Below are 14,635 nucleotides of genomic sequence, written 5' to 3' on the forward strand. Positions count from 1 at the left end.
TCCTAGCAGAGACTAGGAAAGTGTCTGAAGTTTTCTGAAATCATCAGCGATGCCAGTAGGGCTCTGCCAGCTATTGCTAACTGAGGATCTGGGTCAAAATATCCTGGTTTATCCACCAGAGATTAAGATCATTACAGGGAAGTGGCAGCGTATGCAGAACACACAAGTGGGGAAGGGAATGTGTCTAATGAATAGCTGTGCCCTACTTCAGGACTGCAGAACATTGGGGGCGTGTGTGGAATGTGTTTATTAGAGGAGCAAACAGGGCTGTCTGATTTTGGCTCTGTAACCAGCAGGAGAAGACCTGTTCTAGTGTGTATTTGTCTCATAATTTGCTTTATTGCTGTCATGGTTTTGTCCAGAGTGAAACATTCATCCTCAAAGGAGTATTTTGTGACAATGCTGCTGCATCCTGCAAATTATTCATTCAGCCCTTGATAGAGGATGAGAAGGCAACCAGGGAGATAGGAGCAGTTTTAAGTGCAGAAGTCGTGATTTCTTTGTTGCCCTGTTGGGACAGAACCATATAAAAATATATGTTTAGATACAGTCATATAATGTGGTGGGGTTTGATGTTTTCCTTCCAGCTTTAAATGAACCTACCATAGATTACGGCTTCCAAAGACTGCAGAAGGTCATCCCAAGACATCCTGGGGACCCTGAAAGGTTAGCTAAGGTAAAATAATTTTAAGCATTTCATTCAGCCCACCAAATGTGTTTTTCTCACTTCTAATTCATAAAAGAGATACAATTATATCTTAAATTACAATCACATCAGAATTCACCAATTAGTTGTAAATCTGGCAAGAATGGGACTGGGTAGAACCCACAGTGATTTTTGTATGTTAGAGTTCAAACGGTTTCTGTGTAATTTTGCTGCTAAACTGAATTCAGTGAATGTTCCCAGTTCATTGTCCTTGTGCTCTGCCCTATCCCTGGTGGCACATCCCTGAGCCCAAAGGCTGTGTCCATCTAAAGGGATGTGCTGAATCCTACACACATTTGTGAGTCCATGCAAAGGGATGCACTGAATCCTACACACATTTGTGAGTCCATGCAAAGGGATGCACTGAATCCTGCACATGTTCATGTGTCCATGCAAAGGGATGCACTGAATCCTACGCACGTTTGTGAGTCCATGCAAAGGGATGCACTGAATCCTACACACATTAATGAATCCATGCAAAGGGATGCACTGAATCCTGCACACGTTTGTGAGTCCATGCAAAGGGATGCACTGAATCCTGCACACGTTTGTGAGTCCATGCAAAGGGATGCACTGAATCCTACACACATTAATGAATCCATGCAAAGGGATGCACTGAATCCTACACACGTTTGTGAGTCCATGCAAAGGGATGCACTGAATCCTGCACATGTTCATGTGTCCATGCAAAGGGATGCACTGAATCCTACGCACGTTTGTGTGTCCATGCAAAGGGATGCACTCAATCCCACACACGTTCATGTGTCCATGCCAAGGTATCCATTGAAATCCCCGGGGGAGCGGGGACGTCTGGGGTTTGTCTCTGTTTCTGGCGCTGCTGAGGTGCAGCAGGTTCAGGACTCTGGAGAGCTCCGGGTCACGGAGCAGCCCCGCACTCGGCACGGCCGCGCCAGGGATCGGCTCCCGCGGGCTCCGAAGGGACTCGTGCTTTGGGGGGCTGCTCTGACCCACTGGGAGGGCTTAAACCCCTCAGGGACCTGGCAAATAACACCTGAACACAGCACCTGAACGCACCTGGGCTTCAGAGTGACCACACACAAATACTGGAGTCACTTGAGAGAATACTTGCTCATGGTTTTATTTATTTAACTATTGTATTCTATTCTATTCTATTCTATTCTATTCTATTCTATTCTATTCTATTCTATTCTATTCTATTCCATTCCATTCCATTCCATTCGTCTATTTATTGTATTTATTTATTTTAGGCTAGTCTATTCTGTCTTATTTAATTTACTATTTTATTTATTTTCCCGTTCTATTTTATTTTACCATTTTATTGTGTTTATTGCAATTAGTTATTTGTTTGTATTTTATTCATTGCATATTTATTTAATTAATTGTATTTTGTATTTATTTTTATTTTCTTGTTTATTTTTATTGTTATTTATATACTTTTATTTAATAATTGTAATTTTTATTTGTTATATACTTATTTTTATTGTTCTTTTATTTATATGTTTTTATTTCATTTTTTATACAATTTATTTATTTTATTTTTTAATTTATTTTCTTTATTTATTATATATTTATTTTACTTCATTTTATTGACCAGAGCTATCTTTGCCTTTACAACACCTCTTTCCCTGTGCCCCACAGGAGATGTTGCTGAAAAGAGCTGCTGACCTGGTCGAGGCCCTGTACGGGACACCTCACAACAACCAGGTCAGGCTGCCAGGGGTGGGGGTGCAGCCGACCCCGGGGAGTTCCCGGGGGGTTCATGGGGGTTCCTGGGAGGGGTTCCCAGGGGGTTCCCGAGGGGGTTCCTGGGGGGTTCCTGGGGGGGTCCCGAGGGGTTCCTGAGGGGGTCCTGGAGAGTTTCTGAAGGGTTCCTGGGGGGTTCTTGGAGGGTTCCTGGAGAGTTCCTGGAGGGTTCCTGAGGGGTTCCTGGGAAGTTCCCAGGATATTCCTGGGGGGTTCCTGGAGGGTTCCCAGGAGGTTCCCAGGATGTTCCTGGGGGGTTCCCAGGACGTTCCTGGGGGGTTCCTGGGAGGTTCCTGGGGGATTCCCGAGGGGTTCCGGGGGGTTCCGGGGGGTTCCCAGGAGGTTCCTGGGAGGTTCCCAGGACGTTCCTGGGGGGTTCCTGGGAGGTTTCTGGGGGGTTCCCGTTGCCCCGTTCCTGCCTGAGCTGTGCCCCGCTGTTTCCTTGCAGGAGCTGATCCTGAAGCGCGCGGCCGACATCGCCGAGGCGCTGTACAGCGTGCCCCGCAACCCCGCGCAGATCCCCGCGCTGCCCAGCTCCCCTGCCCACAGCTCCATGATGGGCATCAACTCCTACGGCAGCCAGCTGGGCGTCAGCATCTCCGAGTCAGCGCAGGGCAACAACCAGGGTGAGCCCCGGAGCGTTCCTGGAGCTGGAAACTCCAACCCAGTCTCCTTCCCAATCTCTTTTCCCGGATCTGATTTCCAACCTCTCCCTGCGCCCAATGGTGCCTTTAACTCTGGGCATTGCTGGCTGGGGGTCTGTGCACAGATCCCCAGCAGGACGGGGCTGCTGTGGGATGCCTCCCAAGCTGTTGTATTTTCCAGCATCAGCCTCATTCCATGGTTATGACAATGGGAAGGTGCCACCAGCTCACATCCCCAGCAGCAGACAAAGAACTTAATGCTACAACTCACTTTAAAAGTTTTTTGACCAATCACACAAAGCAAAAGCACATTGACAGTAGTTGTATCCAATCACTATAAGCACAGGTACCTGTGGTTAAAACAATGCTTGCTTATTTCAAATACAATACCTGCTTGTAAGCCTTCAAACACAATGCACAGAGCTCCATTATTAAGCTTAGAACTTCCTAAAATCTCACTAGATGAACTTTTCTGTAGCTTAGGGAGTAATTCTAGACAAGTGTTAGTACACAGACCATTGTTCTATTTGTCTTTACTTTTCTACTTTTTACATAATTTTTCTGCTGACCAATCCCATGGCTACTGCTTGGCTCTGATCACAGTTCTGCTGTCTCTGAGGCTGCCTTCTGCAGCTTTCCCAAAACTCTCTGATTTTATGGATTCCCACAATTCCCCTTCTCAGTTCACCTAAAAAGATTTCCCAAAACCCTCTGATTTTATAGATTCCCACACTGGGCATTCCAAAGGGTGGTACTGCCCCTGTGTCTTATCTGAAATAATTTTTGATTACTTTCAAAACCAACTTGCCCCTGAATTCCCTCCCTGTCCCCCTTAAAATATCAATATTTTTTATTATATCTCTGTTTTCACAAATAGCAATGGCAGCAGCTGGAAAAAAACCTCACACAGAGGTGGGAAATGTTCCTCTTGTTTTTTGTTTTTAAGGCAGCTGCTTCAGTGTTAATTTTACCAACATTCACATGTTGTATGTATTACACTTAGTCCAGATACACTATTGATTGTGAGGAAAGCAACCCATAAAACAATGTATCAACACTGAAAGAATTTTCTTGAAAGTACTTTCATTGAAAGAATTATCAATTTTTCTGTGTCCTGAACATTTTGATTTTTATCACACACAGTCTGTGGTTGATCTCAATAACTGGCTGTGTTTAACACTCTAAGGCAGCAAACCCAGGTCGTTTAAAGTTAATTTTCTATCTGTCCAGTTAAAATCCATCATGAAGATAATTTTGCTCATTTTTTTCAAAGTCTTACCAGCGCTGAATTAGAACCTCATAATGTAAATGAGCAGAAATTACCTGACTTGATATATCTAAATATTATATCTGAACAGTGACTACTCTTAATGTAATTATTGTATCAATCTCTTTAATGAAAGCTTTTTCTATGGAAAGACCCTCCTGCAGCTGGAATACTGATTTTATCCTTTTATGCTGGTAGCTATCATTTTAAACTCTCTTTCTGGATTAAAAATGGCTAAATTTTGTTTCTCAAATATTTGATAGCATTTTGTAATACAACAAAAGTGGGTTTTTCTTATCCAGTTTATTCTTTCTCCCAAGTAGAGGAAATTAAAAATTAAACTACAAACTTTATACGGGTTATCATTTCCCCTTAGTAATGTACTTGCTTTATCTGTAATTTATCTGTAATTTAACAATTCAACAATAATTTGAAGAGTAAAACCTCTCCCATTCAATGGTAGAAAATCCCATATATTATAAATTCTACCCCAGGTAAATATAAGCACATACGCTGTCGTCCAGGTTTTGAATGAATTAATAAATCAAATTTGATTGGGAAAATGTACATTGGATCACTTCAAAAAGTTGGTTCAGAACTTTAACTGCAGGAAAAACCACTGAATTTATTGGTGTTGCCAAAACCTTTTAAATAACCTGGGTTTCAATGGCATCTATTAAAGCAGGGGATGTGCAGGAGGGAGTTTTAAGCCACTCAGGCGTTCTGAAACGTGCTTTATTTGCAGGTTACATCCGCAACACCAGCAGCATCTCCCCCCGGGGCTACTCGTCCAGCTCCACCCCGCAGCAGTCCAGCTACAGCACGTCCAGCAGCAGCATGAACGGCTACAGCAACGTGCCCATGGGCAACCTGGGCGTGCCCGGCTCGCCCGGCTTCATCAACGGCTCCCCGAGCGGCTCGCCCTACGGATGTACGGCCCTGGCACCCTGAAAGGGGTGCCCTGCCCCAGAGACCCCAGAGGGAGCGGGGAACACAGCCAAAGGGACCCCCCTGCCACAGAAACCCCAAAGGGAGCAGGACAGACAGCCAAAGGGACCCCCCTGCCACAGAAACACCAAAGGGAGCAGAACACACAGCCAAAGGCTCCCTCCTGCTCCAGAAACCCCAAAGGGAGCAGGGAACACAGCCAAAGGGACCCCCTGCCACAGAAACCCCAGAGGGATCAGGGCACACCCAGCCAAAGGCAACCCAGAAACCCCAAAGGGATCAGGGCACACCCAGCCACAGGCAACCCAGAAACCCCAAAGGGATCAGGGCACACCCAGCCACAGGCAACCCAGAAACCCCAAAGGGATCAGGGCACACCCAGCCAAAGGCAACCCAGAAACCCCAAATGGTTCAGGGCACACAGCCAAAGGCTCCCCCCTGCCCCAGAAACCCCAAAGGGATCAGGGCACACCCAGCCAAATGCTCTCTTTAGGGTTGGGTGTCTTAGGTCCCAACGAGAAAAAGCTCCCATTTTCTGAGTGTTGAACTTTATTTTCCTCCTTTTTTTAATCCTTATTCAGATTCCTCAGTAGCAAAGCCACTATGGGAAATGAGGTGCAATTTACAGCTTTATTAAGGGAGTAGCCACTGCTTTTAGCACAGAGACTTGGCAAATCCTGGGTAAAAACCACTCTGAAATAATCTTTATGAGTTTGAAAGCATTATCAATACCTGAGAGCCGAATTGGGGATTAATTTCCTGTGAAACCATATTAACTTCATAACCAGAAAGATAACATATAATAGAATTAATCTCTCAATTTCTGCTTATTTTACTATGAACAGCCACTTTTCCTTCCATACCTTGATATCCCTTTGTCTAGGGAATATGTGAAAAACAACAACAAAAAAAATGTATACACCACCAGCTATGGTGTAAGTAAATAATTATATATATGTTATATAGGTATATTTATATAAACAGGATGAAGAGCTAAACTTCTTCTTCTTCTTCTTCTTCTTCTTCTTCTTCTTCTTCTTCTTCTTCCTACTATTATTATTATTATTATTATTATTATTATTATTATTATCCCCTCTTCTGGAGCTTTCCATAAGGAAAGGACCAGGTCTCTCTTGTGTTACTGTGCTTTCAAACTAATACTACCAAGAGACCTGGGAATTCACAGGAAATATTGTTATTTATTCCTCTTTTTGCTGAGGAATGGCTGATATTGTTCTGGAAGCTCAGCAAACAGTTCCTGGACAAGTTATTGGACATAGAAAGGGGCTTTTTTATTGCAAGGCACTTCATTAAAAAGTAGCCAGTTTAGAATAAAATCTAAGCAGCAGCTTGAAACCAAGGGAAATTAATTTTTAATAAACTGGAGAAGACTCAGGATTTGCCAACCTTTCCAAATTCCGAGGACACTGAGTGGGCAGGACATAACAGTTCCTATTGACTGTTTTTCCCTTGATGATTTTCAATTTTCTGGCACCCTCACCCCTAACTTTGAAATAATTAAGCACTTATTTTTCTGAACTATTCAGTTTAGGTCCCTCTCTACTTCAGACTTACTGTAATTTTACTCACTGAGAGAATGTGACCTCCTTTGAGAGGTAAAACACGGAATCACACAATGGATTCTTCAAACAGTTTTACCGATTTTCTGACAAGAAATTCCTTTTCTCCCTTTGGCAGTGATGTCTTCAAGTCCAACAGTCGGCTCCTCCAGCACTTCTTCCATCCTCCCGTTCTCCTCCTCGGTGTTCCCTGCAGTCAAACAGAAGAGTGCCTTTGCTCCTGTCATCAGACCCCAGGGCTCTCCCTCCCCTGCCTGCTCCAGCGGCAACGGGAACGGCTTCAGAGGTGAGCAAAGGGCTCCTGTTCATTCCTACCAAAGTGCGATCGGCTCCTGTTCACTCCTACCAAAGTGGGATGTGCTCCTGCTCATCCCCATCAGTGGGATGTGCTCCTGTTCACTCATGTCAAAGTGGGATCGGCTCCTGTTCACTCCTACCAAAGTGGGATGGGCTCCTGTTCACTCCTACCAAAGTGGGATGTGCTCCTGTTCACTCCTACCAAAGTGGGATGGGCTCCTGTTCACTCATACCAAAGTGGGATGTGCTCCTGCTCATCCTCATCAGTGGGATGTGCTCCTGTTCACTCATGTCAAAGTGGGATGGGCTCCTGTTCACTCCTACCAAAGTGGGATGGGCTCCTGTTCACTCATGTCAAAGTGGGATGGGCTCCTGTTCACTCATACCAAAGTGGGATGTGCTCCTGCCCATCCTCATCAGTGGGATGTGCTCCTGTTCACTCATGTCAAAGTGGGATGGGCTCCTGTTCACTCATACCAAAGTGGGATGTGCTCCTGTTCATCCCCATCAGTGAAATGTGCTCCTGTTCATTCCCAACAAAGTGAAATGTGCTCCTGTTCATTCCCACCACAGTGGGATGTGCTCCTGTTCATTCCCATCACAGTGGGATGTGCTCCTGTTCATTCCCACCAAAGCTTCCATTGGGAAAACCACCCAAGTGTCACCAGCCACCACTGAGTGCCACCAGCCACCACCCTGAGTGCCACCAGCCACCACCCTGAGTGCCATCATGTGGCTACCACAGGGCTCAGGAGTGAAAACCTGCCCCAGCCCAGCTGGATTAGAGGATCTATCCAAGCTTTTGGCTTTAGAGCAAGGGCCAGGCACTGATTTTCACAGGAAGGTTCTGACCCAATGAGTTTCAACCCCAGAATGGTTTGGGCTGGGAAAGGACCTCAAAGATCCAGTTCCGACCCCCAGCAAAGCAGGGACACCTTTCCCTGGAATATAGGGGAATATCAGCTCTTTTGTGGGGAATGACTTCTCCTCAGGCTTGGGGGAGCTGTTCAACAGAGCAGAGTTAATCCCCAGCTCTGTCCAGAATACAAACCTGCTGCAAGGTTTAGGCTCAGCCCGGGAATTGAGCCCCACAGCCCATTTACAGCCCTTTTAAAGGTGATCTGTGAAACAAATGTGAGCAGTAAGATAAGAATGGAAACCTGTACCGAATTCTTGCTTTTAACAGGCTGGGGGGGTGTGTGCAGCACATAAATATGCTCCAAGTCTCCATAAAAAATGCCTTTATTGGGCCTGGGAAGTCATCTGGCTCCTTCAGACTTCACTGGAGATAGCCTAGGAAACACAGCTCTGGGAATTGAGCCGTGCCAAGAGCCAGTGGTAATTCCAAATGAGCCCCACAAACAGCACCTGTTTGGCTGGGTGTGATAGAAACCCTTAGCTGGGCCACAGGAACTTGCAGAAAGTGTGATTATTGTACGTTATAAGGAAATTCTAAGTGTGCTGAACAAAAACAGTAACATTTTTAAGAGCTAACTCAGAGAATTCTGAAACAGCTTCTTCCCCTGCCTCAATTACAAGAAAATCCACTCTTTCCTAAGGTAATTTTCTTCCCATGAATGGCTAGATCCATTGATCTCACCATGTGAATGCACAGATTTAAGTCTGCTTTAAACTTGTCTAACTGTTATGTAAAGACGGCCTAAATATTAAGCCTAAATACTAAGGAGTTACCTGAGGTGGTGCTAAACACAGATCAGAGAGAAAACCACTCAGGCTGCTTCTGGGAGACGAAAAAGGACAGATTAAGAAATTACTGAAATATTTAAATTAATAATTTTCCTTAAGGTAACACTCAATGCTCTGCTTAGAAAGAGTTTATCTCTCTTTCAACCTATAAAGAAATAAAGTACTGGAGATCAGCTGGTGCCATCCATGCCATTTGGTGTTCACAACATATTTTATCCAGTCTATAAATCAGTAATCAATGAGAGATTCTAAAAATTGAGCTTTAATATTAAATATAACAAAATCTCAAAGCTAAAACCTGACATCCATCCATTTCTCCTGACCAAAGTCCAGTCCTGAGCTGGTCAGGATTAATCTATGAGTTAAGGTTGTGAATAATTGCTGAATTAGTAAAATCAGAGATAAATAGATACAGAATTTATTAACCACATCCCTTTCTTTGTGGGATTTCTACCTGTACATCAACACAAACATAATTATACTCATAAATTTAAGTATCCAATAAAGCAGGACTGGTCACTGACACAGCAAGCAGAAACAAGGTTTGTTACACCAGGTCTTGGTAACTATTGAACTCTTTCAGCCATGGATGCAAATTCCAACTGAAATATTTAAATTGATGCAAGCTGGGGAGCACATGCTTTGGAAAAGATCCAGGTACACACAGCCTGATATCCAAATTAACGTTCCCACAGTGCTGACAGACAGATGTGGCCAAAAAGTCAACAGGAGGCTCCCAAAGAGGCTTCTTGCCTGGACTGAGGCAGTGGGAGATGGATAATGCCCTCTGCCATGCCCCCCCTGGGGCTGGAAACCAGGGATAGGTGTGCTGGGCATGGAATTTAGGATTTATTTACTTATTTATCAAACTTAGGTATCCAAAAATGCTGGTGGAGAGAGAATAGCAAAAGCACAGGGCAAGCAGTGAATATGTGCAGGCCCCTTTCCAAATTCCATTAACCCTGAATTTTCCCACCCATAACATGTGGAAAACATCTCCTCAATATATCATAATAGTAGATATATTATAGAATTATATATCTCCATTTAGAGGATGATAATCTTCTTCTCTTTCTCCTTCTCCTTCTATCTTCTTCGTCTTCTACTTCTTCTTTTTCTTCTTTGTCTTCTTCTTCTTCTTCTTCTCCTTCTTCTTCTTCTTCTCCTCCTCCTCCTCCTCCTTCTCCTTCTCCTTCTCCTTCTCCTTCTCCTTCTCCTTCTCCTTCTCCTTCTCCTTCTCCTGTCTTCTTCTTCTTCTTCTTCTTCTTCTTCTTCTTCTTCTTCTTCTTCTTCTTCTTCTTCTTCATCTTCTTCATCTTCTTCTTCTCCTTCACCAGCCCCCTCAGAGCATGCCACTCTCCTTACAGGCAGCAATGAAAATCTAGATTAGAGCTTCCATATATGTTAACCACAGCAGTATTTAAGCCTGGATTAAAACAAATCTAAGCAGAAGCAGTTGGGCAATCCTCATCCTCAGATTTGCATTCCCATTATTCCAGCAGTTTACAGGGAGTGTTTTTTCCCCATGAATGCATTTTAGGAGGATTTGCTCCCTGTGAGGGCGGGAAGGAGCTTGGGTGGAATTCCCAGAGCAGCTGTGGCTGCCCCAGCCCTGGAAGCGCCCAAGGCCAGGTTGGAGCAGCCTGGGACAGTGGGAGGTGTTCCTGCCATGGCAGGGGCTGGGTGAGATCAGCTGCAATGTCCCTCCTAACCCAAACCATTCCATGATCCTGGAGTTCAGCACTAATTCCCTTCCCAGCTCTCACGTTTAAATTGCAGTGAGTCCTTTTCCACTCCAAGACAGTTTTCCAAAGGCCACTTGTACTCACCAGGTTTATGATCATTATTAATTACGCCCATTAAAGGTGCCTATCACCAGATCATCTGGGTGCTACCCATCTTTGATTATTTATTTATAAAAAAATTCTCCAACCTTGTGACAATTTTAATCAAGTGTTTCAGTTGATAATTGCAAGCTGTCAAGGTTAATACAATAAGGCTCATCTCTAATTCTTTTTCCATTTCCCTCCAAGAGAAAAAAAAAAGACCCTCTGGGATAATGACTGGTGGTTGCTATATTCCCAACTCATCAGGGAGTGTCCTGCATTGAACCACCTTTATTGAAAAGTTACATCGATTCAATATATAGTAATACAGGCAAAAATAATTACAGCTTTGCTAGCAGTGTAAGACCTTAATCCAAACCTCCCAAACATTCAATAAAAAGCGATCCAGGCTGGGAATAGGCTTTTGACAGTGCAGCCCCAATGGGGAGTGGAGGTGGGGTGGAAATGGGCAGAGCAGGGTGTGTGAAAAGAGAGAGAAGCTGAGAGATGAGCTGGGGAAAACCAGGTGAGAATTCCAGCCAATATTCCTCCACCAACTCATTCTTTGTTGCAGGAGGAGGTGAGGCTGAGAATGAAATGCCAGTGACACAAATCAGGCTTTGCCTGTATTTTCTGTGTTATAGAATTTGCTAAATCAGATTGTGGAATCACAAAATCCCAGGATCATTTGGGAGGGACATAAAAACCCATCCAGTCCCACTTCCTGCCACGGCAAGGACACCTTCCCCTATGCCAGGCTGCTCCAAGCCCCATCCAACTTGGCCTTGGACACTTCCAGGGATGGAGAAGCCACAGCTTCTCTGGAAACCTGTCCATTCCAATACATACATTATTTATTATTAATATCTCTAATCCTACAGTAAAAAACGGGCTTTCATTTAAAGCTAAGCAACTTCCCAAAATGATGCATTGACAAGTTTTCTCAAAATATCTTTGAAGAGACATGGCAGAAACTCAGGTTTTAGGTTTGCTTTGCTTTGCTGGAAGTTTTCCTTGATTAAAAAAAGCAAAAATACTGTTAATAAAAATAGCATCACAAAAAAGCTTTTATGCCATCATGGACTGGCTCTCTTGGGAGGAGAGCTGAAGCAACACTGGCACCAGTTCCTGAATGGCTGAAACTAGGCTGTCCTCCAGCTGTGCCCAGACATCCCACAGCCAGGAAAGGTCATCCTGGATGGGGACGAGCCAGGCACTGTCTGTGCAGGTGCTCCTTTATTTGCTTCAGGCAAAGACCCAGGCAGGACACCTCAGACTTTAGACACTTTAAACTCCTGCAGGCAGCCTGGAGCACAAGGATCTGCTCCCCGGGGACACCTATGGGATAGTGAAGCAAAGTGAAATTTTTCCAGAATAGAAATCCATTTTAATTTAGGTGAAATGTACATTTCTGAGTTGAGTCTGTGGTTAGAAACCATAGTTATTTAGCCTGACTGCAAGGCCTAAGCTCAGTGAAGTTATTTCAGCGAAGGACAGAGATAAAGGAGGGGAGACAGAAGATGATAGAGAGTTACAGGGACTGCTGTAAGGGCAAACCAACCTGACCTCAGAATTCTTTCTGATAAAAAGGAACTAGTAGTAAAAATCACACAAAACCCATAAAAATGAATATGTATGAACCTATTGTGAAACTGTATGCATATGTATTTGAGAGAGAGATAAAAAGGGACCTGAAGTTCTCAGAGGCACACATGCCTTTTTTGAGGAGAGCAATCTCCGCATGTGTCCAGCGCTGTAATAAACATACCAAGCTTTACAACTTCTACAAAGTTGTGGGGTTTTCTTCTTTTCTCCGCAAAACAATGGAGCCAGCACAGAGGGCACGAGCTCACCTCCTCCTCCAGCCCAGTAGAGCCTGGAGCAGGGCACAAATCCAAGGCTAAATCAAGTTTTCCTTTCTAGGGACAGAGAGGCAGGTACGGGGTCAATAGCCAGCTCTCCATGTCACTCTGGGACACCTCCAGCAGGATTAGTTTTGGGGTTTGGGGGTGAGGAGAAGGAATGGAGCAGCTCCCTTGGTGTCATCAGAAAATCTCTCTTCTAATGCACTCACACATATCCCAAAAACAGGCATGAAAGTGTTTACCTGTTTTATTTAGGATTGAAAATATGAAGCAAATTCCAAAGCAATTACAAAAGGTATCTGTTTGACTTCAGGCTGTTGAGTTTCACTTTCCCTTTCAGCTATCTGCTAAAATTGGCAGGGACTTTAGCCCCAGTCAGTAAGAAAATATAAAAATATTTATTTTCCTATTGTATTAAATCACAGACCACATCCACAGTTGTTTAAAAACACAGCTCCAGTAACAGACTTGTGTTAGCTCAGGAACTTGCCCAAAGCACTTTTTTAAACCCTCTCAAGGAAAGGGTGAAATGAATTCTCAGTAGGACGGGCCTTTAAACACACCAATAATTCCCCAAATTGCAGTGAACACAAATCTTTGCAGGATTAGGACCCTGCACTGCAGCGAGGCTCCTTTGAAAACATGACCGACTCATTTGTTATATAAATACATCCAAACTCAACTTACCCCCAAACCTCAGGAACAGCACCAGTCCCAGGCAGCTCCAAATGCTGCTGCTGGTGGTTACAGGAGTGCAGCTGCAATTAAAGGCAGGAGGGTGACTAATAATTAATTTACTTATAATTAATAAACCCAGTGTTGTGGGAAGGTGCCAGGTAGGGCTGCAGTGACTCAGACACTGGGGGAAGCACAGTGAGGATGTGAGGCCGTTTCCACTGGAACCAGACTGGCAAACCCAGGGCTTGGAATTCCCTGCTTTGGTCTTGTCAGGAGCACAGGGGAGCTCTCTTTGCTTCCACACCTTTCCCTGCTCCCAGCCCTTCCAAGCTGAGTGGGTAGGGAGCACAGACCCTGCTCAGTTTTGGGTTTTGAGGATGGTTTTGAGTGTTCCGCTTGGGAAGTCTGAATTTGGGGACAGTTCTGAGCAATGTCCACCTCCAAGGACTTCTCTCCAGAGATAAGAACCCAAAAACGGGAAGGTTTTTCTGCAATTCACACACATGAATTGAATTAATCCTCTCCCTTTTCCATCCATTTAATAACCCTGGTGGGTGTAGGCTTTTCACAGAATCAGAAAACCACGGAGTGGTTTGGGAAGGGACTTAAATCCCACCCAGTGCCACCCCTGCCATGGCAGGGACACCTCCCACTGTCCCAGGGGGCTCCAGCCTGGCCTTGGGCACTGCCAGGGATCCAGGGGCAGCCACAGCTCCCTGGGAATTCCATCCCAGCCCCTCCCCACCCTCACAGGAAGAAATTTATTCCTTTTTACCCTGGAGCAGCCCTTTGCCCATTGCCTGTGTCACAGTCAGTCCTCACAGATCTCACCACAGCACCAAAAGATTTAAAGACACAAAAAACTCTAATGTGACCTCAGATCAGGCCCTTCCTGTGATTCCTGACTGCTCACAGGAGGGTGAAGGGCTCAAATAGATTTTGTTCCATAACATTTTGTCACAATTTCATCTTTTTCACTTTTCTTTTTCAGCCATGACTGGTCTTGTCATTCCCCCGATGTAAGGAAGGGGCAGCTTTGCAGCTCTCCCTCCCTCTTCCCTTTTTTCCTCCTTTTTTTTTTCATTTTTCTTTTACAGCACAAAACTACTTATTGTGATGGACCACTAAAAAGAAAAAAATAGCACTAAAAGCTCTTTTTTGGGGAAAAGCCAGGCCCAGGAAAAAAAAGGAACATTTTTTATGGATTGGACGAGATAGAAGTCTGCATCATTTACCTGTTTCATATTTCTGACACAACCACATCAACTCCTCAAACATTGGGAACGAAGAATCAGCAAGAGCCAGGATGAACAAGAGTTGGCAGAATGGAATTAGAAATGCAAAGTCTTTCCTGGAAGACACGAAAACCTTCCTAAGATTTGTAAAATATTC

The 14,635-nt window shown here is 44.4% G+C and overlaps 1 protein-coding gene across 7 annotated transcripts in view; it reads left to right on the plus strand.

Moving 5' to 3' along the window:
* The window catches only part of EBF2 (EBF transcription factor 2), a 124,777-nt gene extending 110,511 nt beyond the window's left edge, over positions 1-14,266 (plus strand). For 4 of the 7 annotated variants that reach the window (XM_054270519.1, XM_054270522.1, XM_054270521.1 and 1 more), the window contains 6 exons: positions 588-676; positions 2,327-2,392; positions 2,880-3,057; positions 5,088-5,273; positions 6,989-7,156; positions 14,235-14,266. In XM_054270519.1, the coding sequence (XP_054126494.1) occupies positions 588-676; positions 2,327-2,392; positions 2,880-3,057; positions 5,088-5,273; positions 6,989-7,156; positions 14,235-14,266 (719 nt within the window). Of the gene's footprint in view, positions 1-587; positions 677-2,326; positions 2,393-2,879; positions 3,058-4,626; positions 4,630-5,087; positions 5,274-6,988; positions 7,157-14,234 lie in introns of all 7 variants that reach the window. The other 3 variants (XM_054270520.1, XM_054270524.1, XM_054270525.1) reach the window with 3 other exon arrangements.
* Positions 14,267-14,635: the final 369 nt, after the last annotated feature.

Source organism: Melozone crissalis, unplaced genomic scaffold (assembly GCF_028551555.1).
Source record: "Melozone crissalis strain CALT ecotype California unplaced genomic scaffold, PUWL_Pcris_2 ptg000010l_1, whole genome shotgun sequence".
Taxonomy (NCBI): Eukaryota; Metazoa; Chordata; class Aves; order Passeriformes; family Passerellidae; genus Melozone; species Melozone crissalis.